Genomic DNA, 23,805 nt, shown 5'->3' on the forward strand with positions numbered 1-23,805 from the left:
TCACAGAGCTGCTTGGATTTCGCCGTCACCCCTCTTTCATGATGATGGCGGGGGGGTCCTGTCCAGGCCAAATTTGAGTGAGTGGTGCTTTGACCCCACTCCAGGTTGCAACACCATGCTCTCAAATTTGGTCCGACCAGCCCTGCATCAAGGGGCTTGGCCAAACCTGAAGGGCACTCCGATTCCAAAGATCATAACACCTGGAGCGGGGAGCCAAGCCCAGCCAAACACATTGGTACACACTGAACTTCTTTAGTACGTACTAAATATTATGTTAATGTGTACATTATATAGCGTGAGTAAGAAATATTTAATAAGCCAAATTTTTTTGCACTAAAGCTATGTACTGGGTCATGACAGGCCATCAAGGTTTACAAATGGGTCCAGAGCATGAAAAGATTGAGAACCACTGCTTCTTACAGCTAATTTCAGGGGGCAGTTTAGGAAATTGGCCTGGATGACAGAACTAATGTGACAATGTATCTACCTTGCAGACAAGCACCCTGGGAATTTAAATAGCGCTAGTGGTCAGGATCTTGGTTTTGCATCTCAGTCACAAGACGCCAACTCCAGTTGCAGCCATGACCCACCTAGCAACATGCCGGGGTAATGACTCAGAGGGAAGTGTACTACCTTACAATATTGACCTTCTGTTACCAGTACAACTTCCTGCAGCAAGAGACCTGCAAGGTAAACCTATCCAAGTACTGACCCTGTGTAGCTTGTGAGATTTGAAGATTTCCCATTTAATGATCTAGTTCTGGGGAGTAATGTAACCTGATATCTTGATTTTACTAATGCTTTTGACATAGTTCCACATGACATTCTCCTAAGTAAACTAGGGAAATGTGGTCTAAATGAAATGACTATAAATTGGGTGCACAAGTAGTTGAAGACTGTACTCACAGATTAATCATCAATGGCTCGCTATCAAACTGGAAGGGCATATTTAGTGAGGTCCTGCCAGAGTCAGTCCTGCATCTGGTACTATTCAATATTTTCATTAATGACTTGGATAATGGAGTGGAGAGTATGATTATAAAATCTGCAGATGACACCAGGCTGGATGGAGTTGCAAGCACTTTGGAAGACAAAATTAGAATTCTACACAACCGCAACAAATTAGAGAATTGGTCTGAAATCAACAAAATGAAAATTCAATAAAAATAAGTGCTAAGTACTTCACTTAGGAAGGAAAAATCAAATAATGGGGGAGACTGTAGTACTGCTAGCATGGGGTTATAGGGGATCACAAATTGAATGAGTCAACAATGTAATGCAGTTGCAAAAAAGGCTAATATCCAATACTGGGCCCCACACTTTGAGAGATGTGGATTAATTGGAGAGAGTCCGGAGAAGAGCAACAAAAACTATAAAAAGGTTTAGAAAGCTGACCAATGAGGAAAGGTTTAAAAAAAACTGGGCATGTTCGATCTTGAGAAAAGACGACTGAGTAGGAACCTATTAAGTTTTCAAATGTGTTAAGGACGGTTCTAGATAAAGAGGATGGTGATCATTTGTTCTCCATGTCCATCGAAGGTAGGACAAGAAGTAGTGGGCTTAATCTGCAGGAAGGGAGATTTATGTTAGATATTAGGAAAAACTTTCTAACAACAAGCGTAGTTAGGTTCTGGAATAGACTCCCTTCCAAGGGAGGCTGTATTTGCTTGGTCCTGCCTCAGCACAGGGGGTTGGACCTTGCATGGTCCCTTCCAGCCCTACAAGTCAGTGATTTATGATTATTAATAAGAAATTATTATTCATCATTATTAATTATTCAATCCTGGAAAAAAAATCTAACTTTAAACAACGTTTTTTTCTTGTCTGTCATGGACTCAATAAATAAGGCTGGACCTTGGACTTGTACTATTTGCCTGAATACAAATCTAACCTCTGTTTTTGTTTCTGTTTTTATTGTAACTTAAGGGATCTGTCTACCTGTCCATCTATCTAGGCTGCTGTACCACACTCATCATGGAGGAAACTTAGATGTTCGCAAACATATCAGGCACTTGCACTGTGACATATACGTTGCTTACCTAAAGATAAAAAACTTGGGAAATAGAAAAGAAACAGACAACTAGGTGATTAAAATGTTCTTTCCCTGGGCATTAGGCTTCTTATTATTCAGATGTTCCACCAGGAGCTAGCCCCTGGGACTGAAAGCAATTTTTAAGCTCTTTAAAGGAATAAAATCAATGATCAGTTTAAAAGACTGTTACAAAAAAAAACCCATCAGGCTGTCATTGGTAGTTCCTTTGGGCCTGGCAGATTTAGTCCATTGCCGGAAAAGCTGCTTCTTCGCTCTTTACTCTTTGAGCTCAATGGACGGTCAGCCTCCGAAACAGGGCAGTAGAACTTGTGGCCAGCAGCATCGATTTCTTGAAACATGTAGCCTGGTGGTTCTTTGTAGGAAGCAAGGCACTTGGCAATTTCCTTTGGTGTGTAGCTGGTGGCATAGATGGTTTCTGCATCCAGTGGTATGTTAGGCCGAGCAGCTGACCAACCTGGTTTAAAGCTCTTCGTGAAAGTGGGGGGATGAGGCACGTAGTGGGCCCGAAAGGTGGTCAGGTTTTCCATTGGTTCTGCTGGTAAAGTAATTTCTGGTGCATGGATGATGGGCTTTGCTTTCTTACCATGCCACGGCTTGTAATCGTCCTTCATGGTGGAGCAGCTGTCAAAGGGTGCAGTGGTTTTCTGAACATGGCCCAAGGGCCGACATGACTTGGCTGGCTGGCCCTTGGGATACGTGTAATGAGTCTGAGTAGTTGTCTGAAGGTCCATTTTCTCTGCAGGGGGCACGTACACATCAGGTTTTCTGGTGAATGTGGGGTGCTGTGGCCACGCTTGGTATTTTTCTCGAAACTCGGTGGAAGAGGAAAACGGGAGATCGTGGGTTGGCATTGCCTGGTATGGTTTCACTATCTTGGCAGGCGGGCCAGCCAGACCCTTATATGATTGTTTGTGGGTGGTGAGGCCATCAAATGGGACATCACTGGGCTTGTACTTCTCATGCTCATGGACAAAGCGTTTCTCCAGGAGATGTGGCACATAATTCAACTTATAATTTGTCAGGTCCTCCAAGGGCGCCTTGGTCATGTGGGCTGGATTCAGAGGTTTGCAGCTGTGAGTGGCAACCGGTCCCTTATATATATAATCATCCTGCACAGTGGTTCTGTAGTCAAACTTTGCTTCTGATGGATGGAATTTATTGTCTGGTTTAATCATCTCTCGTTTTGCTTCATTCCATGGTACATAGTCACCTGAAATGTATGAATAGTCCGATTTAAGTGTCCATCAATGCACAAGTTCTGTATTTAGTTTAAAAAATGACATCTTATGCTTTGGTTATTAATTTTAATTACACTTAGTATTTGTCGTTTGTGTTACAATGGTGTCAATCAGTCCCCTTTGTGCTAGGTAGGCACCCTACAAACACACAGTGAGAGACCATCCCTGTCCCTGAGGAGTTGATAATCCGAACAGACAACACAGAGCATGATGGGACGAAGGGAATATTATTATCATCATCCCCATCTTACTGAGATGAGGAACTAAAACACTGGGAGATTAAGTGATTTGCCCAATGTATCGCACACAGTCTAGGAGAGAGCTGGGAATTGAACCCAGATCTCCTAAATCCCAATCTAGAGCCTCAGCTACAAGCCTGTCCTTTCTTGCTGTGTCTTCCTCTTTGATGATGACTGATTTTTTTTTCAATTGGCTAGACAGTTTTTACCTGCCCATAACTGAGTTCTTGGGTTCTTCTTGACTACATCTAGAGCAGTGCAGAGAGAGGCATTTCCTGCATTCTGTTCTATATGTTTGCAGTGCTATCAATATGTGCTGAGACCTGAACTCCATTATTATTTAGTAACATTGTGCTGGCACTTACAGCTCAAACCCACATTGTGCTAGGCACTGTGCAAACATATAAGAGTTGGTCCCTGCCCCAAAGAGCTTACAATCTAAGCATAATCTACCATTTTACAGACATTAGTGCACTCTCTGTACACCCCTGGGTGATTGGTGCATATTATATCCTCTTTTATAGATGGGGAAACCAAGGCACAGAGAGTTAAAGTGACTTGTGCAAGATAACACTGGAAATCTGTGGCAAAAACTCCTGGCTCTCAGACCAGTGTTGTAGCCACAAACCCATCTTTCCTCCCTTTTACTAATCTTGTGCAATTTCCCCTAGAGACCAATATGGTTACTGGTAGGAAGTTGAAATGAAATAGCCTTGGCACTAACTCAAGTCTTTTTTTTTTTTTTTTTTTGCTTTCAAACCACATTGAGAGGCATGAGGCAAATAACATTCCAGCTGATCCTTTATAGGAAGGAAGTCTGGATTTCAAAGTACCAGAAAGTAAATGATGCAGTTAGACATCGGGATATTTGAACTCTCCATTCCAAACAGTATTATTCCCGCTGAATGACTGTACTATAATACCGTACAACTACAATTATACTAGAGCTGTGTTCATTACAATGCAAAGTTGAAAAATTAAAGCTTATTTTTAAATTAATCATTTGTTCTCAAGTCCCTCTGCCCTGGCACCCAGCGTGAAGGGGCAGCAGTACTGCCCCTGCTACTGCAAATACTCTGACCTCAGCCCAGCGTCCCCAGTGCATCAGGTTTAAATGGATTGTCTGCAAGACTCTGAGGATGGAGGAGGGGCCTGCTAGCATGGGGACCTTCCAAGTGCCATGTCTGATGTTTGAAAATTCAGCTTGGATGCAATCCTGGCCCCATTGAAGTTAATGGCAAAATTCCCAGTGACTGCAGTGGGGCCTGGATTTTACCCCTTGAGTTTATTTTCTTCCTCAGATTGACTATCTGTTCTGTCTAATCTAATCTGGCCTAATTTATTTTAGGTGTTTACATTGCATCAGTCTTCATAGTATTTAGGTAGTAAGGCTAGATTTATAGAGGTATGGAGACAGATGTAGCTAGGTGCCTATGGGATTTTCAGGTGTGCCTAGGAGGCTAACTACTATTGATGGGATTCAGCTAGCTTGGGAACTTTTGAAATCCCACTCAGCATTTATCTTCATCTTAGGTGCCCAAATACCTTTACAATTCTGGCCCTAGGATCCTGGCCTAATGCTGCTCAAGACAATGGAAACCAGTGAAGTATATAAAGCTCTGTGGAATCCATCTGGATGAGAGTCTTGAGCTAAAAATAAAAGTGTGACTAGTGGTGATCAAGGCTGGGTGGACTGGTCCTGGAAACTATAAGGACTGATGCAAATAGGCTGATGTTAATCGTGATAAATTCCCTTTGCTATCGCCCCACCTGCCCTTTCTAAGCTAGTTCATCCTCCCTCCTCACCTGCTGGGCCCAGACCATGCCTCCCACTGCTGATCCCTCTCCTCCTACCTTTAAAGTCTAGTAACTCAGGGGTGGCGGAAGGGGAGAATGCTCTGGTGGGCCTTCAGTGCCCAGGGGAAAAGCATATTGGAGTCATTTACCCTTCCCCAAAGGGCTGCCAGCCTGTCAGCCTACACAAAGGAAAGGCAGATCTGGGCCCAAGTCCCTAGTAGAGTTGGTGTTCCTGAACTGGCAAACACCTCTGGTGGCTCTGATGAAACTGAATTACATAAGGGACCAGCTGCACCTACCAACACCAGCACCACTGCTGGCTGGCTGGCTGACTGACTGACTGACTGACTCAGCAGTCCCAGTACTAACTGGTTCGAGCCAATGCAGATACTTGACCATATCACTCCTTTGGGCTCCTCTGACTATCCCCCTAACCGGCCTCACTTGGTTCTCGGAGAAGAATTTAGGGCGTAAAATAAAATCTTATCATTGTCCCCTCCATCCTCCCGACATATGGCAGTCTGTCCTGCCTAGAGCGAGAGCTGCCCTTGTGCTCACCTCACACTTCCCAGCACAGTGCGGCTGGCCCTCTGATTAACTCCAGCCTCCAGGGCTCCAAGTGTGCACGAGCTCAGACCTTGAACAGTTCGTAATGCTCCTGCCACCAAAAGAGCCCAAAGCACTTCACAACCAGTAAGGCTGGGATAGTCGAAAGCACCTAAGGGAGTTAGGCACCTAGCTCCCACTGAAATTCGACTGCCTTTGGCACCTCTGAAAATCCCAGCCTAACTGGCGAAGCCTCGCAGTGCCCCTGTGAGGCAGGTTCGGCAAGTCTCATCTCCTCTCCAGTGTGCTGACAGAAACGGAAACAAGGAGAGGTGGAGGAGCATATTGCAGTTCTTCAGTCACTGGCACCATCAGGTACTAGTGGAAGAATGGGGCAGAGTAGCCCCTGACGGTGCAATCACGCCCTATGGAGCCAGCTCTGTCGGCTGTTTGAGGTCAGGGTCTTGATCTCCATGCTCTCTGTACCAGCTAACAGCTCCTGCGGTCCCCTTTGAGGAGTCTCGTGCCAGAGTTAGACTTCAGTGAGTCTTTTGCACTGCTAAGTGTCCTCAGCTCCTTATAGGGGTAGGAAGGATGGAAGGCTCTTTGCACCCTTATTGCTCCCATGTAAACGTAGGCAGCACTGGACATAATCTGGCCTTCTGTGTTCTGTCACACAGGGAGTTATAGTCAGCACTGGGACTAGAATCCAAGCCTCCTAGACATGCACCATGAGCTCTGAGGCATGTGCTGAGAAATTTGAAGTGAGCATCCTCCCAGACCCAACTGAAAGGTGGATGGGCCACATCACTTTTCCAAGGTAGGGTCTAGAACGGGAAATGGGGGGCATGTGGTGAGATGAATTATGGAAAGAGAGGCTAGGGTCTTATTAAAAAGTGGGTGAGTCTCCACGCGCGTGTAGATCCAGTTCGAAAGGTCTGACATTTCAGATGAGCATTAGAAGCTAATCAAAACCAAACTGAACCCCTTTCAGGGCTTCCCATTGTCTGTTGTAATAATTTAGTCCAGGCAGGTCACCGAGACTAGAGGTTTGCAAAATGTTCGAAATATGACAACAGTTTCCATGTGTTTTCTATTTTAAACGTATTTATAAGTGCCACACATTTGGAGACCTGCTAGGCATTATGCATTTACTTTAGTTTGCGCCAACAATGCTACTAGCCCTTCAAAATAGGTTACCATTGTATTGAAACACTCGCTCTTTTCCACTAGATATTAATGGTTTCCCATGTATCACCATCCTGAAAACTTTAGGGGGTATGGGAGGGAACCTAGGATACAAACCACATGTTCCTAGGCTCAGGCAGCTCTCAGTGTAACCAAGGTAGACAACACTTTAATTGGATTATCAGCCTGTAGATCAATACACGCGACTACGTGCAGCTAAGAGAAGATGAGAACTTTGAAACCATGCTCCATGCAGCGTTAAGAAATCAAGCTGCAAAGCTGCCAGGCATTCATTGTGATATCTGAGAGCATCATTTAAAACCACACTATACCACGGGGTTGCGTGGACTCAACTTCAGATGAAAGGGATTTATCGCCAAAGCAGCATTATTTGAAACCCCATAGAGCGGCACATTACAAATAAATTGCACCTTGAAAGGTGATTAATGAAGCCTTTTTATGCCACAAGGTTGACTAGGTAAGAGCACAGTGCAAACCTTCACAGTTGTGAACTATTGCCTTTAAAAATGAATTAATTCAATATGAACCAAATCTTTGCGGGGTTGTTAGCTGGAGATTTCCATTTGCACAGTGTTTTGAAAAATACTGCAGATTACAACCAAATGTGACTGTGCTGCATTGTATTAGAGTTCTTGAGGACTAGTAAAAGGTCCTGACCTAAACACTGATAAAAGAAAAAGATTTACAGCTGGTTCTTATGTAGAGAATTTAAGCATACCTGAACACACAGGGACCAATTCTCAGCTGGCATAAAGCACGGTAACTCTGCTGACTTCACTGAAGCTATACCAACGTACCACGCCAGGAGCTGGCCAATACAGGGTGCATTTTCTAAAGTTGCCTTTTGTGGCTTTGTGTTAACAAATCAGGTCATTCTCAATATACACGTAGGTGAATATTGTCTGATTTTGCATGTAGCAATTCCAATTTTTGCATTTACACTGAGTGCTTTGACTACTGTTACATGCACACTGATGTTTTGTCATTTTAATTGTGTACCCTTAACACTGCATTCTCAGAGGGGTTTTTGCATTTTATTTTCTTGCTTGATTTTTATTTTAAATAGAAATTACTTATGCTTAATAGGGCCAAATGTTAGCAGTCCTCATGTTAGCAGTCCACCTGAGTACGTAGGCTACTTGGTTTACAGCAGAACAATAAAATAGTCCAAAATTATTTAAAGTACTACACAAAGTGCTAGTCTAGCCACCGAGTGGTAGCACAAACAGGCCCTCAGGAACAGATCACTGTTTAAGACCATGTTTCTGAGGTTAGTGAGAAGCAATGTAGAAGCAGAGGCAAAATGCCCTAACATACATCCTGACACACAACACTGAGTTGCTGTTGATTCATGCTGGTATAGCTGAGTACAGTATTCGGCCCAGTGTGCTCAGACCCTACAGCGAGGGAAGCAGTGCAGGTGGCTTTGTAGCCATTCTATGGCTGTTTCACGAGTAGCATTTACAGGCTGTGGAGGGAGTAGCATTTAGCAGTCATTGAACCAAGAAAGATGATCGTGGCAGTGAGACACCTTATGGTAATGGGTGGAACGGTCCAGTCAGTAGGGCATAATACTGGGAGACCAGGCTCCACCACTGACCTGCTGTGAGGCCTTAGATGAGTTGCTTAATCTCTCCTTCTATGCCTTAGTTCCCCATCCATTAAATGGAGGTAGTAATACTCGCATACCTACATGAAGTGTTTTGTGGTCTCTGACTGTAAAGTGCTAGAGCAGTTCTAAGCATTATTTGCTGGAGCAATTATCAGGATTTCCCCTTGGAGGGAAAAGGGAAATATAAAGGTCAAAACCTTAACCTGTGCCACTTCCATTCCGACCCCGAGAGGAGTCCCATGCCTCATAATGTGAAATGGCAGCACTTATTCATTCTTTAAAATATATATAATTAACTCACAAACACGGGAGTGGCTCCAGATTTACACCAGCATAAGTGGGAGCCAAATCTGGCCATTCTGAATTGGACTGGGGCCCACTGGCTGAGTTGCTCAGCTAATCAGGAATCACTTAGGATCCCAGGTTACCCTGGCCTATAAAGGTAGAGCATTGCTTTTCAGCACTCCCCACCCCCTTGGTGACTGATGTTAGGGCAATGCTGAAATTCTCAGTGATACTCTAGGCAAGGGGCAAGGAGGAGGAGAAGGGGAAAGCTCCACAAAGACCCAACAGCCAACCTACCCCACCTTAAAATAAGGACCTAACAAACCTGACACCAAGAAAGAGTTAAATTAGATTAAAATTCTGTCCTTAGCCTCAGTCCAGCCCAGAGTGCCCAGGTTAGTTGACTTTCCCGCAGTTCTTTTAAGGCTCCTACAGAACCAACCTATATATAAGAAATAAGAAATGCAGAAAGCTGTGTATCCTCATTCTGTTCTCTTGACGCAAGATGGTACAAGTGAAACCCTCTTACAAAACAGCTGTGGGGGTACATACTTTTGTACGTAGGTATTGTGTCCATCTTGACATTGGAGATGTAGTTAGTCTCGCGGGGCAAGCATGGAGGAACTCGACAGATAGAATAGGGGTTGTAGTCTTGTTTATATGTTGAGATCAAATCCATGTTCTCATCACTCTTGACATACTTTTCAGGTGGTTTGAATTTCACTGGCAACACTTCATGAGGTATGTAATCTCTCCTGTGAACAATAATGACAATACATCTTACTTCTCTCTTTGTCTTGAGGACAAAGTATATGTTCCTTTTGCTGGACACACAAGGAAAGTTTGGATAATGGGATACATAAGCCTTTCACTTGTAGAAAGCTGGGTTCCAAGACTCCTGAAATTATGTCTGAAACAGGGGCATGAACTTTTTCAAGTGGGCCAAATTCCTCCTTATCTGAACCCAGGCGTTTACACAGAGTTAATTACGGACTTCAATGGAGTTACACTGGGGAAAAATCTAGCCAATGAGTTTTATGGTCTCATTCTAATCTGTGCACATCACAAAGCCCCTGTTATAGGCAAGGGCCGTGATAGTGGAGCAAGTGGGTATGTTTCTCTTAATGACTGAGCTGGGCCAGCGCTTGCCATAGACATGGCCTGAGAAAACACCATCACTCCATAACATTCATGATCATTCATTGCTTTAAGGCTGGAATTTTTCAAAAATGCCTATAGGAATTAGGCACCCAGCTCGCTTAGGCTCCTTGTAAAAGCTCAGTCAAAGTGTTTCAGCCCAGTTTCTATTTTAGAACATGTGCAAAACCCCTCCGTGCAGGCGGACGGGCAGGCATCTTCTGACTGTGCACTCCACAGCAGTTGAGCCAAGGAAGGGGCTGCTGCATTTCTGGCTGGGGCTCTATTAAGAAAAAGAGGTTAATCATTTCCTCAGCTGGGGTTTCTCTGGTCTCAGTATGGTTGTGTGGGTCAGCTTCTACTGGGTGCATCATTCTAAAAGGAAACTATTTTAAGATATTGCATCCCTGGTTCCTTACTCCAGCCAAACTTTAGATAGGGACAGCCAGAGGCTAATGCTATACTTTTGTTAACACGGCTTAGCTCCAGCAGGGTACTGCAGCCACTTTGCACCGAGCCACGAGCCAATTCTAACCCAAAAGCCATTGGAGGATCTTCCCAACATCAGACAACAACTGTGCCACTACATCTTGTTGCTGGTGGAGGGAGTACAGCTGGGGCTTCTCTATACTCTGATGTATTGGCCCCTGGGGTCACTGGCAGCTGGACCAAACCAGCACCACAGCTGGCCCAGTATTGAGACAGCACATCCCACCCTGACCAGTGCTGTGTGTAGCAAGGATCTGAGCCTTTGGCTTTTGTGGATTATACAAAAGTCACCAAATCCAACTAGAGGAATGAGAATTTGGGATGGAAATTTACATTTCTACTAGCCTGGCAAAGAGATACCATGATTGAAAGCTTTGAGTGGCTCCTGCACGTGGAATTCAAGTCCAGCATTTGTATGAGCTCAAGACACGTGTTCCACGTACAGCTGCTCTGCTTCAGCAATGAGTAACCACGGCTGTACAGACTGCTTTGGGGAGCTACTGAAAGAGCAGAGCCATTAAAAAAGAGAGAGAGGGAGACTGATCTATCACACAACACCAGATCCCCCTGAAAGAGAGAAGCTGGGATTGAAAATTACCCTCCACTGGCAGCTATTTGGGTCATTAGATGCAGCACAGCTGAGGAATGGATTATTGATGATGGATCCTGAGGCACAAAGTAAGTAAACAGCAATATATTAAAACATCAGCCAGTGGCCTTCATCTGAGGAAAGAGAAATCAAATCACCTGCTGTGTAGTGAAAGCTCAGAGTCTTGCATTTCAGAAGCATAACACACAGCATGGTACCACCACAAGCAGGGAGCAGATTTGCTGATTAATTTGGGGGCAAGTGGGGCAGAGGCACAGTTAATCCAAGGTTGTGTGTGTAAATTTCACAACCTAAGCAGCAGCACAGCTGGGATTAAAGAATGGTTCAGCACTGCACTGCTTGGTACTCTGTGTGTCTCTCATTTTCCCCCAGCATCACTAAAAACACATGGCCACTTATTATTATTTACTGTTTCTACAGCATAGCACCTAGAAGCCCCCCTCTTGGAGCAGGCCTCCGTTGTGCTAGGTGCTGTATAAAAAAAAGACAGTACCTGATCCAATGAGCTTACTCGGTTCTTTTTCATGCAGAATACCTGTTGACTCCCCAGGGAGACTGCCCAATGCTGGGAGCGAGTAAAAGCTGGGGTGAAAGCCAAGAGCCCAGTCATGGCACTGTGTCCACACGTGCTCTAATCAGCAGATCACATCTCCCCAGCAGCAGCTCACCCCAAACTCTGGCTCTCTCCGTTATTCCCCAGCACCCCCCCTCCCCCAGCAAAGTTATCACAGCCGCACGACTGAGCACATAACTGTTCTCCTCAGGCTCCCCCTTGAGGGAAGCAATGATGATTCCCTGCCCCCACATTCATTCTCTAGCGCTCCCTCCCTTTCACTGTTTCTTACTTGAAAGTTGTGATTCCTTCCACGGCCACTGGCGGCTTCTGGTATTTTGCCTTGGGCTTGAACGAATCTCGAGGATGGGCATAGGGGTAAAGGGGGTATTGCTCCACATACTCTGACAGGAAGCATGGCTTCTCGCTCTTCTCATAGATCCTGGTGGGGAGATGTGGGCAGTGGTGGCGCCTGTGCAAGAGAGAGTAGCATGGAGGTGATTGACTGAGACCCACAGAGGAGCAGAGATGCTGGTGTAGGGCTTCAGCATAACTCGTTACAAATCGCCCACCATGAGAAATAATGAACTAACTACAACTAACTCTAGGGCATTAAGAATCATCAAGCGAAGTCCTGGCCTATGAAAATAGTAACACGCCTTCCTTGGTTACAACGTCCTGTATTAATGACTACCTATTTTTAAAAAACCGCGAGTGTAGCTAACTCATAAAATGTTAAGTGATCCTAGATTTAGCCAAATGCCCCGTTTGCCAGATTAGCAGCTACATTTATCACCCTCTTGCTCAGTTTTGCTGATTTAGGATTGGATTCTCCACTGCCTGCATCTTGTGCAGTTGACTGTAGCTATGCAAAATGTGCGTGAAGCGCTACCAGGCCATCCCTCTCCGTGGTGTGGCATTTCACAGTCACTTTACATAGCGCTGAAGGGCTGTGGAAATGCAAGACAGCAGAGATTCAAGCCCTGACAGCATAATCCCGCTCCCATTAACACAGTGACAAAACTTCCATTGACGTCAATCGGAGCAGGCCCAAAGGGACTCGATCCTGCAAGGCACTGAGCACTCTCAGTTCCCATTGAGATTGGGTGGCGTTTATCATCTTCGAAGCACCTTTTAAGGCTGAACTCTAAAGGTCATAGAGGCTCCCCCCCTTCCATAGTGTGAGGCTAATAGCATGATTTTCCACTTGCTAATTTTGTTAACTATGTGGTACTTTTGAAGAAGAAACAGCTGTTGGGCAGGCCAGAGCCTCATGGGTGTAAACTGACATCACTCCATTGATGGCAATAGAGCTGCACTGTTACGCTAGGGCAGTGTTTCTCAACGTTTTAGGAAGTAAGTACCCCCTAACTTCTGAAAATGTTAATAAGTACCCCAACACTCAATTTTCCACAGGATTTTATATTTACAGACTAATGTGAGCCACATGTTAGAAGAAGGGCTGAGTATATAAGGCTGTGATATGACAGATGTCAGATCTAGTGTGGGTACGGTTACCACCTTTACACCAGAGGTGCACAATTCAAGTATGTACCTGGGCTAGAGGTGATGTTGGCCAAAGCTAGCAGGCTTTGAGCGGCATGCCAATGCTGGGGAATATAAAGCGCCGTACCAAATTTTTTGTCATAGATTTGAGAGGAGGAAGGGGTGAGAGAGAGACAGGGAAGGAGGGCGAGAGAGAGAGACAGGAAAAGAGGGTAACTGGTGAAATCTGGGGCTGTCATAGAGCAGTGAAATTGACAAGTTTTCTGGGCACTGGACTTTGAGCCGGGGGTGGGGGGCTGCCACCTGGGCAAGTTGCAAGTAGCTGCCAGCCTGGGAGGTGGGCGACGGCCACCCAATCCGAGCTGGGGCAGAGGAGGCTTCCGCGCTGGCTGGGACCCAGGAATGTGGGCAGCATCTGCTGCTCATCTTCAAGCTGGGGCGCGGGAGGCGGTCCCTTGGCTCAGAGCTGGGGTGCGGGTGGCTGCCACCCAGCTGCCAGCCCAGCTCACAAGACACGGGAGGTTGCCACCAGGCTCCCACCTGGGAGCTGGAACCCAGAGGGAAACGGGGGGCTGCTGCTCACCTCCCCACTAGCTGGGAGCTGGAATCAGGCAGGAAGCGGGGGAGTGCTGCACACCTTCCCCAAAAGCCGGCAGCTGCCGCCTGCCTCCCAGCTGGGACCAGGCGGGAAGCGAGAAGCTGCAACCCGGCTTCCCGGGACTGTGGCAGCTGCCGCCCGCCTCCCAACTGGGATCTGGGAAGCAGGGGGCTGCTGCCCGGCTTCCCCAGAAGCTGGTGGCTACCGCCTGCCTCCCAGCTGGGAGCCGTGACAAGACGGGAAGCGGGTAGCTGCCGCCCGGCTTCCCCAAAAGTCGGCAGCTGCCACCTGCCTCCCCTTCACTCTGTTTTTCCCCAGATACCCCCTGCCTGTGTCTCACGTACCCCCAGGGGTACGCGTACCACGGGTTGAGAAACTGTGTGCTAGAGGATCTGGGCTGCCGTGATATTAGTGTATCTGCAAGTGAAAGCTATAAGAACAATGCATTCTGTAGGGTCAAGGACTGGGGAAGTATTAACACTGCCAGAGGAGTGAGACAATCCAAAGGAGGTAAAACTGGGGTGTGTGAAGCCATGAACTTGATCCCATGCACATTTTCTGGAGGACTGTAGCCAGCATGGTGGGGAATATAACGTTATACCTCCAAAAAGAGGTGTGTGAGACAGCTTTGAAAATGTGCTCCTACCTATACATCTGAATGCATTCTGGGTACCTGGGAGGTTGAGAGGTGGAGGGCCAACTTCTGCTTTCAGTTGTACTGGAATAACTCCAAGGCAGTCAATGGAGTTGCTCTATTACCAGTATAAGAGAGTAGCATTAGGACCAGAGTGCTTCTAGGGAGTGGAAGTGGTGTTGTTCTATGCATGAGGGTGCACGCACACACAGAGTGCTCTCTAGCTATATAGATGTAAATAGTTACTAGATAAATTGCCAGCAGATGGTGTGCGAGAATATGATGCATCCTTCCTTGCCTAAGACCAATAAAACTTCTTCCTCATGTGCACTGCAAATGACTTCCTCTGTGCAGCAATTTATATTAGCTTTTTACACACACTGTCACTGTGGCTGTGTCTTCTGAAACCCTGCTAAAGCCCTTCAAGTTATGAAACACTTTAGTACAATCTACTGCCAAATGGCATATTTACAGCCTTACTTCCTTTTAAACAGAGAGCCTTTATGTACAAATCATTCTCATATCCAGCACATTCAAAACCATCTCTTTGGCTCTTGCCACATCTTGCATTGTCAAAGCAGCATAGTGCACGGCAACATCTGCATACATATGGATTTTCAAGTTGATGCAGGTCATAAGCCAGCGCTGTAAACAATAAACCTTTCAGTATGGATCCCCGAGGAACGCTACGCACAAGCTTAAAAAAAATCTTAACTCTAGTTCTGTAGACAAACATCCTCCTTCAGATTAAGCAAAACAAAACCAGAGTCAAGGTCACGCCATTTTTCATGATAGTAAATCATGGGCTTTATGGAAATCATCAGATAATATACTCATTTCAGAACCATTAGCCAAAATTCAATTGGTGCGAGCTGTAATTTTAAAGAGGCTCCCTCTACTTAAAAACTATTCTGTCTGAAAAGTTTTTACATACTATCGTTAAAAATAACCCCGAAACTCATTTTAAAAGCAATTGGGGGGGAGTGAGGAAGGAGTGTTTGCTTTGTGCATTTGACAGCACTTGGTCTATAAGCAGTTTCACTGTATGGTTAGTTGGTTATTCAGTTTTACCTTGTTTATGTGGAACTTTCACATACCAGCAGAGAAGAGAATATCCCTTAGAAACATGGGGAAATGTGACTGTAAAACCCCCACAGCTCTCAAGGGACTTGGGAGCAGGTATGGAAAGGAGCTACTTTTAACTCGTCTTTTGACATTGACAAGATTTCATGTTGTTTTTTGCAATTATCATTGATGTTACAGGAGCATCCAGGAATCCCAGGCAAGGGTTCCCTTTGTACTAGGGGTGGCACAAAGAAGACAGTAGTCCCCACCCCAAAGAGAGAGTTACGATCTAAGTGGCATCTGAATTCATCCAAACCATTGGATTTAAAACCAGATTCAGAATAGTTACAGAAGACCTAACTGATTAATAATATTTCTCTAGACAACACTAGAAGTAATGAAATAATGTTGATTTAAAACAAATTAAATTGAACAGCTCATCTTTAAAGCCAGGGCTTGAGGCAGACACTTTGTCCCTGGAAAGTGAACGAGGGAATAGCTGTTGCAACTCCTTGTTCCAGTGTTCACGGGCCAGCGTGGGAAAGACTCATGTCTCACCTAGGCTCTTTATTAGGTCCTTAGTGAGGAGTTCATGCCCTGCAACATGGGGGGAGGAGGTTGTCCTTTTATTTTTTCCTTTTATTTTTTTTAATTCAACCTCCTGTTGAAGTCAATCTGAGTTTTGCTGAGTAAGGACTTCAGGAATGGGCCCACAGGAGTTAGATAGAAATGACTTATGGTTGTATAGCTAGTGCATCATTCCTGCCAGTGTGTGATTATTCCTTTTTCTACGTTCTCCAGTGCTCTGTCCAGTGTTCTTTCAAGTTATTCAATGATGGGGCTGCTATACTTAATAAAGTAGTTGTTAAATCAAATCTTTCTCCAGCTAGCATCAGTAAATGTCTGATTACCCAAATTTACAGAGGTAGCCGCTGATCTATGTACAGGGTCACATACTTAGAGTCTGAATTGTTTTCCAAACTGCAGCTCACAAGGGAAGGACAGACTCTACACTCTGATCAAATTCAGTCTTTGCTTGACAAGCCAATTTTCTACTCGGGCGATGACTCTTTCCATGAAATAGTAAATCAGAAAGAGCTGCCGTAGATTCATCTCTGCCTGGGAGAGACTTTAGGGCTTGGATGGATAGTGGAATGCGGGCGATCATCCCAGTTTGTTACCATGTTTGAAGAATTGAGTTTAAGGTGGGAATTTCAAAAGAGTCTAAGCGCATTGGGCACCCATCTCCTAATGAAAGCGACCTTAAGAGAGTTGGGCACCAGCCTCCATTCAGGTGCCTTTGAAAATCCCAAATTCTATCTATATGGAGAGAGGACAAAAAGGAAAAGTGAATAAGGAGCAAATCTTCCCCCCCCCCTGCTCCTAACCCAACTTAGCCTTGGTGCAGAGGGTTGCGAGGGGGTGGAGAGGACACTCACTCTTCCCAAACACAGGCCCCTCAGAAGCAGCAGAGAAACACTGTGATCACTAATGCAGTCTCGCGCATCCCCAGTATTTCCTCCCTAGCCCATCTGCTGGCCTCCAGCCTGACTCTAAGCTCCTTTCCTTCCTCTGTGCACTGGACACCCTGTGGTCCTGCTGAGTTCAGCTTTGCAGTGAGCAGAGAGTGCATGAAGCTCTGATATCCAGCCAGTTACAACGGAACCACACTGAATCCACTGCGGCCAGGGCCTGCTGCAACTTTTACTATTCAGGCCATGGAGAAAACATCTACTCTGAATGCCTCTGGATTTTTGCAGCATAGGATGGACATCTCGTGCCCAGCGTGAACACCTAGTGCAGTCAGTTACACCAGAACAAAGAGAGTGCACTTTACGCTGATGTAAATTGTTGCCCTGCATTGTGTGCAGCCACGAACTGGGTCCTCACGTTATAGACAGTGTGGGATATGTCATGCTTTAAGTAGGAGGCGTGCCAAGCAAATAGGTGCTTTACAAGTAGCATCGGTCCTTATCACCGAACTTTACTAACACTAGCTGAAAATCCATTTGCCCTGCCCTGTGTATACTGTTGATAGAATGACTCCCCTCTGTTTTTCTATATAACAATCTAAATCCAATGTCCTAAAAAGCTGAAGACATTAATTCAAGGAGTGATTTCATTCATTTGCTTACTTGGCTTTGTAAAAACACTAGAGAGACCCTTCTGAACAGTCTCAGCTCCTCTGATACTTATAAATCCAAGGAAAAACAGAGACCCATATTATTGTATGTAAGTAACCAAGCAGAAGTAAGCCGCAGTCCCCACTTTCCCTAATCACCACCCCAACAATCTTACCTCTCTAGCTGCCCTCCTATGAAACCGTGCTCTGTCTTTTTAGTTTCACCGAACAGATGCTAGATACACCTTTCTGCCGCATAGCATGGACGGGGCAGCAATTATGTTTGCAAGGCCCTCACTCTGCCTGGAAGCAGCCCCTCCATGTGAATGTCAGCCATTTGAGGGCTCTGCTACAGATTGCATATAGCTGAGTTTGCCATTCCAAAGGAGTGCAAGATTCCCGGGCAAGATTAAGGAGACCTACAGTTCACAGCAAAATGCCACAATGGTTAATGCTGCTCAGAGCTCCAGCCCCACAAATCCCTGACCAGATAGACCTGAAATTGTTCCATATGACTTCTAGGTGCCTTCCTCTACCATGACCTCACACCTTGCTCCCAAACTACCATTGGTTCCCTCATTCTTTGCAGAGCAAAGGAGTCGCAGGAATCAGATCCACTGAAGACAGTGTTAAGGTGGTGCTTGATGGATGGGGGACCTCAGGAGGGAGATGTTCCTTGTAATGGGAGAGGGCCTGAAAATATCCTCGGTTTCCTGCAAACAGCCTTATCCCAGGCCCATGGAACCGTGGCAGACCAGGGCTGATGCTCACTGTATTGAGCAGAGCCCATCTTGGTCTGGAGATAGGCCTGGGTTTAAACCCAATCTCTTTGCCTGCCTCAGTGTATATATTCAGCCTCTTTCAATTATTTTTTCCATTTGCAAAGCCATACAAGTGTATGTTTTATATTTCATATCAGATTATGAAAATAACACTTCAAGGTGTCTGAAAGTTATCTGTGGAGGCAAGTGCTTACCCATAATGAATAATAAATCATCCATGGCAGGATAGAAAAGCAAATCTGAGTGTTTTGCCTTCTACATCTTTGTCTGAAATTGAGATGCATGCACACAGATGTTACGCTAACACTTACAGTATCACATGCACACGATGAGCAGGGAAAAGGATAACTGGTGTTAATTCATTGCTGACATCTGATAAAATAGACACTTTTGCATTCAAAGGCATTTCTTTAAAAATGTTTTTAAATGGATAGTAATGTAAATCACAGAGCAAGATACTTAAATACAAGTAGTGGAAGAATACTAGAGTTCAAGGCTTGCTTTACTTTACTTTTCCTTCTGGCCCTATAAATATATAAAACAATTACATGATTCTTAGGCAGTGAAGTCACTGTTATCGGAACATGGTAAGTTGACATGTCAGTCAGAGTTTAATAGTTAATACATCTGAGCAGATGGTAGGAGATTACCTCATGGATTCTGTTGTTTTGGTATGACATTTGTCCACTGGCACCCTAATTTCTAATCCCTAATTATCCCTAAATTCTGACATTTGTTATGCTCCCATGGATGCTTTATAGTTTTGATTCTCCTCTGACATACACCGGTGCAAATTATACATTACTCCAGTGGAGTCAATGGGGTTACACTGCTGTAAGTAACAGGAGAATCAGTCCCTATGTTTTTAATTTCTGTTAATAATTAGAGAGTAATGGTAGTATCGTCAGAGTAATTCCATTGTAAACCTGACTGCTGCCCAGAATCCTTCAAGTAATAGTGGCTTCAAATTTAGTAGGTTAGGTCTGGGCTCAGAAGTAGAGTTGTTCTACAAAATGTGAAGTGGCTTCGACGTTGGGCCTATATTCTTGTTTTCCTTGCAGAGGTGGACCTCAAAGTACTTCCCAATTTCTGAGGAGATTTGTCATATGGGAAAAAAATACAATTTTTTCCATAGACAGTATCATGAGGCTAGGGAACAAACTAGGGAGGAAAAAAAAATTCCACACAAAACTTTGGTGAAATTAAGGTTACTGGCACATATCAGCAATTTGAGCACATCATCTTTCAAGAATTTTAGAACTGAAAATGAAGAAGCAGCATCAGAAACCCAAGTCTCAGACAATGCACAGAGATTCCTTAATTGCCTCCATGGCAATGCCCTGAGAAAACAAGAAGTACACACTGCCCTTTACATCCCTAGCTAACAATTTCATCAGTGACCTCAAAGGACTAAAATGCCGTAATCTTAATTATATAGTAGAGGTACCACTTCATGGCCATCTTTACATTAATGCACATAACACATACAATAGCTTTGCAAATTCGACATTAGTATAGTAAAGGCAATCACTACTCATTCTTAAAAGGGCCCAATCTGGTTTCTGAGGGCACTCAGCTCCTTTTACGAAATGCTTGGCATGTTGCAGGATTGAGTCCTACAAATCCCATAAAGCAGTCAACTCTCCAAGTGTTATTAGACAGAAAGCAAGCAAATTGTGTATCCTTTGATGATGAAATTAGGACACTTATATGAACAACTAAATGTAAACCCAAAGAGAGTCTTCATTACTACAGGTACATGTATAGTACTGGTTTGTAATCATAAATCAAAGCTAAACCACATTGAAGAAGAGGAGAAGATATAAACTAGTCACAAGAATATTGTCTCACATCTGCTTAGCTCTGAGCCAAATACAGGATTTCTGTAATTTTTAGAAGGAAGAAAACAAAACACAGGTCCCAAATCAACATTGTATTGATACTATTAGAAGAACAGGGAAATGTGTTGCCTGCATGAACGTGGTTAGTACATATCAGCACTTTCTTGGTGGGGAAACAAGATACAGAATACAAGTTATGTGTTAATGAACTACTAAGCCATCTTAAAATACTATGGGTGAGCGTCCTCTTTCATAGACTTCAATGGAGCACTAAGGCGCCGCCCCACAGTTTGCCTGAGACCCAGTTAAGACACACTAGTGTGCTGCCCCTAAACACATGGGCTGCTTTTTTTCATCCTCTTAGAAAGGGCTGGTAAATAATGCTTATTCTGAAGTTGCTCTGAAACGAGGTTAGAACAACAGTGGCTGATCAATTAATGTTTTGTAGCTTGCCCACTGCTGTCCATATCTTCCAATAGCTGGGATTATCATTCAAATCACTTCTGAGTTCAGCAGCTTTCCCAGGACTCTACTTTCCTGCCAATTCCAATGGATTTCAGGATCTTAGGCCTGGTCTACACTGCCTGAGAAATTCGGCGGCAGTTGTTGAGAGATACACAAGCTACGTAGAGTAGCTTGTACATCTCCCATCAACTTCCTAACTTCTACCTACCACAACATCTCCACTACACTGCGCCGATGGGAAATGCCTTCCTGTCGACGCAGTGTTACTCTTTTTGCAAGGGGGGGGCGGGGGGATTAACAGCATTGACTTCGGGATCAATTGAACAGGTCTCCATTGCCGCTCAATCGATCCCGCAGAATTGATCTGGCGGCACCAACAGTGCCGCCGTCAATATAGACATATCCTTAGTCTCTGACTGTAGGGTGCAACTCAGGCCCATTAATTTCAGGGGCCTCATAAAGGAGGACAGAATTTTGAATTCTTCTCTCCCAGCACTGGTCTTGAGTCTAGGGTTGATGAGTTAAGGGTGGTTTTTCTTACAGCTCTTCGAAGACATAGGGTAAGATTCAGTCCTAGTGTAAGTTTCAGTCCTAATGTAAGTGGATGCTACTGTAAAATTCCACCCACTTATATCATGGCCGAATTTGGCCTGTGATACATGATATAAGTGGTTAGTGAGAGTACTATGATAGTTTCTTCAAGATACTTACCTTGCTAAGCAGAATATGCCCCAGTAAAAATACTGTTTCCCCTTATTCTGAAGTCCTGTTCTGACACCTGTGTTGCCCTTCTGCTGAATGGGTAGCAAGCCTTGCAGGTCAGTTTACCGGTGGAGGAGAAATCAGTGACCTAGGGTTTGGATAGACTCTAAGTGTAACTTGCTTTATTTACACATACAAGCCAGTCCTGAAACAGAGGTGGTCAAACAACATGCAGGGCAATCCCTTCTTCCAGAAATCTCAACCCAACACTCAGTGCTTCAAGAATTAATACTAATTAGAGGCTCAAACAGAGAGCAACCTCTCCTGCTCACACAGCTCCCTCTCTCCTGAAGCCACCGCTACACAAAACTTTGTATAACCAAAACTTAAACCAACATAGCATGTCTTTGCAAGAGTCAAAGCTTGGTCACCCCGTGTGAAGAACTTGAAAGGATGTGTGCAACAATGCCACTTGCTGTAACAATACTGTCTTGTGTTTCTATCGCACCTTTCATCCAAAGGATCCCAAAGCAGTGCACAAGGGGAAGGACCTCTGCTCATTGTGCAACATTAGACAAAAAAAAGCAAACACAATATTAAGGTGCATAAGAAATAAAATAGAAAATGACCTCACGTGGAATGCCGTGGACAGTTCTTGCCACCCCATCTCAAAAAGGATTTATCAGAACTACAGGGGGGGTTCAGAGATGGACAATGAAATATCTAGAGAGCTGGAGCCACTTGCAGGCAAAGAGAAATTGAAAAAAATCAGAACTGTTTAGTTTAGAGAATAGACAAAAAAGAGGGGACATTATAGAGGCATTCAAAACTATGGTTAGTATATAGGACGGAAAGTAAATAGGAGTATTCTGTTTACACTTTCTCAGGATACAAGAACAAGGAGATGTTCAAAGAACTTGAATGGTGACAAATTTAAAAATGAAATCAGAGAAATATCTTTTCATACATGTAATTAGCTCATGAAACTCATTGCTACTAGGCCAGAAGCATTTCTGGATTCCAAAAAGGATTGGACATTTGCATGGATAATGAGAGAAATCATCAACTATTTGACAAAGGACACTATATATAATGGTGATATACTCTTATGCTTTGTGGCAGAAGCCAACTTCTAACTGATGGGAATAGGAAAATTCTTTCCCCTTTGGCTGGTTATTCCCAATTGTCCATTGATGCATCTGGTGCTGGATGCTGTCAGAGGCAGGATACTAGACTAGATGAACTACTGATATGCTCTTGAATGCAATTCCTACCTTCCTACAAACTCTCTAAGCACATGGGGTAGCACCTACCACTGTCAGCTCACACAGTGCAGAATCTTCAATCCATACCTTTCTCTCTGCAACTTAAAGTGCCTTCTGTCGTGCAAGGTGTTACAGAAAAGCTTATTTAGACATGGAACAGCCCCTGTTTAAGCTGCTAAGTCATCACCTGGGTCTTGGGCCAGGCTGATTTGTCAGCTAAAACATATGTCATTTGATGGTTAAATAAGCTTCTCTGTAACACCTTGCACTATAGAAGGCACTTCATGGTGTAGGAATAACGATATGAATTAAAAATCCTTCACTTTGTGAGCTGATAGTAGTGAGTGCTTTGCTTTACGAAGCTTTCCTTATCTTGCACAGAGCGCTTCTGGTAATTAAAAGTAAATTACGAGATGATTACAAGTATTATGTCCTTACAAACTCTGGGCCAAATTCTCTGCTGGTATAAATGGACACTGCTCCACTGACTTCAGGGGAGATGCACCCATTTACAGTAGTAAAGAATCTGACCACGAGAATGCGGAATGAAACAATTCTGGAGTGAAACAATTCTGAGCAATTCAACAGCTCACACCACACAATTGTTTAGGGCAGGAAGAATGGTCTTGTGGCCATAGCACTGGACTGGGAGTCAACACATCTGGGTTCATTTCTAATGAACACGGTCCAGAGCTGGCTCATGAAAGTCATCCCACCTCACTTGGGAAAGGTCACCGTGAACTCCACCGTCCCCGGATCCAACAGCCCTCCGAGACCAGACATCATCATCACCAACAAGGACCAGAAGAAGATGGCTATGGTGGACGTCATGGTCCCATTTGAAAACAGGACCTCAGCCTTTCTCACAGCCCGAGCTCGTGAGGAGGAGAAGTACGCACCCCCTGGACGACATCCTGAGAGCAAAGGGCTACGAGGGTCAGATCCATGCCTTGATCGTTGGATCCCTGGGTGCTTGGGATCCCTGCAACAAGTGTGCTGTGGGCCTGCGGTGTTGGTCGGCGCTACACCCGGCTGATGCGGCGCCTCGTGGTGTCCG

At 44.7% G+C, this 23,805-nt stretch overlaps 1 protein-coding gene across 1 annotated transcript; it reads right to left on the minus strand.

Annotated features, from left to right (window-relative positions):
* Positions 1 to 2,235: 2,235 nt before the first annotated feature.
* Positions 2,236 to 23,579, minus strand: SAXO1 (stabilizer of axonemal microtubules 1). Its single transcript, XM_067553481.1, has 4 exons — positions 23,470 to 23,579; positions 12,061 to 12,240; positions 9,532 to 9,734; positions 2,236 to 3,263 (listed from the first exon to the last, which is right to left on the minus strand). Exons 1-4 carry the CDS (start codon positions 23,577 to 23,579, stop codon positions 2,236 to 2,238), a joined length of 1,521 nt encoding a protein of 506 aa, XP_067409582.1.
* Positions 23,580 to 23,805: the final 226 nt, after the last annotated feature.

The sequence above is a fragment of the Emydura macquarii genome, unplaced genomic scaffold (genome assembly GCF_026122565.2).
Source record: "Emydura macquarii macquarii isolate MOO-44397 ecotype Brisbane River unplaced genomic scaffold, CSIRO-AGI_Emac_v2 contig_1451, whole genome shotgun sequence".
Lineage (NCBI taxonomy): Eukaryota > Metazoa > Chordata > Testudines > Chelidae > Emydura > Emydura macquarii.

What these genes read in the sequence shown, in the direction of transcription:
- SAXO1 (XM_067553481.1), bottom strand. Translation starts at nt 23,579, where the DNA reads ATGACGTCCACCATAGCCATCTTCTTCTGGTCCTTGTTGGTGATGATG. An exon ending in TTCACGGTGACCTTTCCCAA is followed by an intron (nt 12,241 to 23,469) that starts GTGAGGTGGGAT and finishes TCTCTTGCACAG; the next exon opens with GCGCCACCACTGCCCACATC. An exon ending in GAAGGAATCACAACTTTCAA is followed by an intron (nt 9,735 to 12,060) that starts GTAAGAAACAGT and finishes TATTGTTCACAG; the next exon opens with GAGAGATTACATACCTCATG.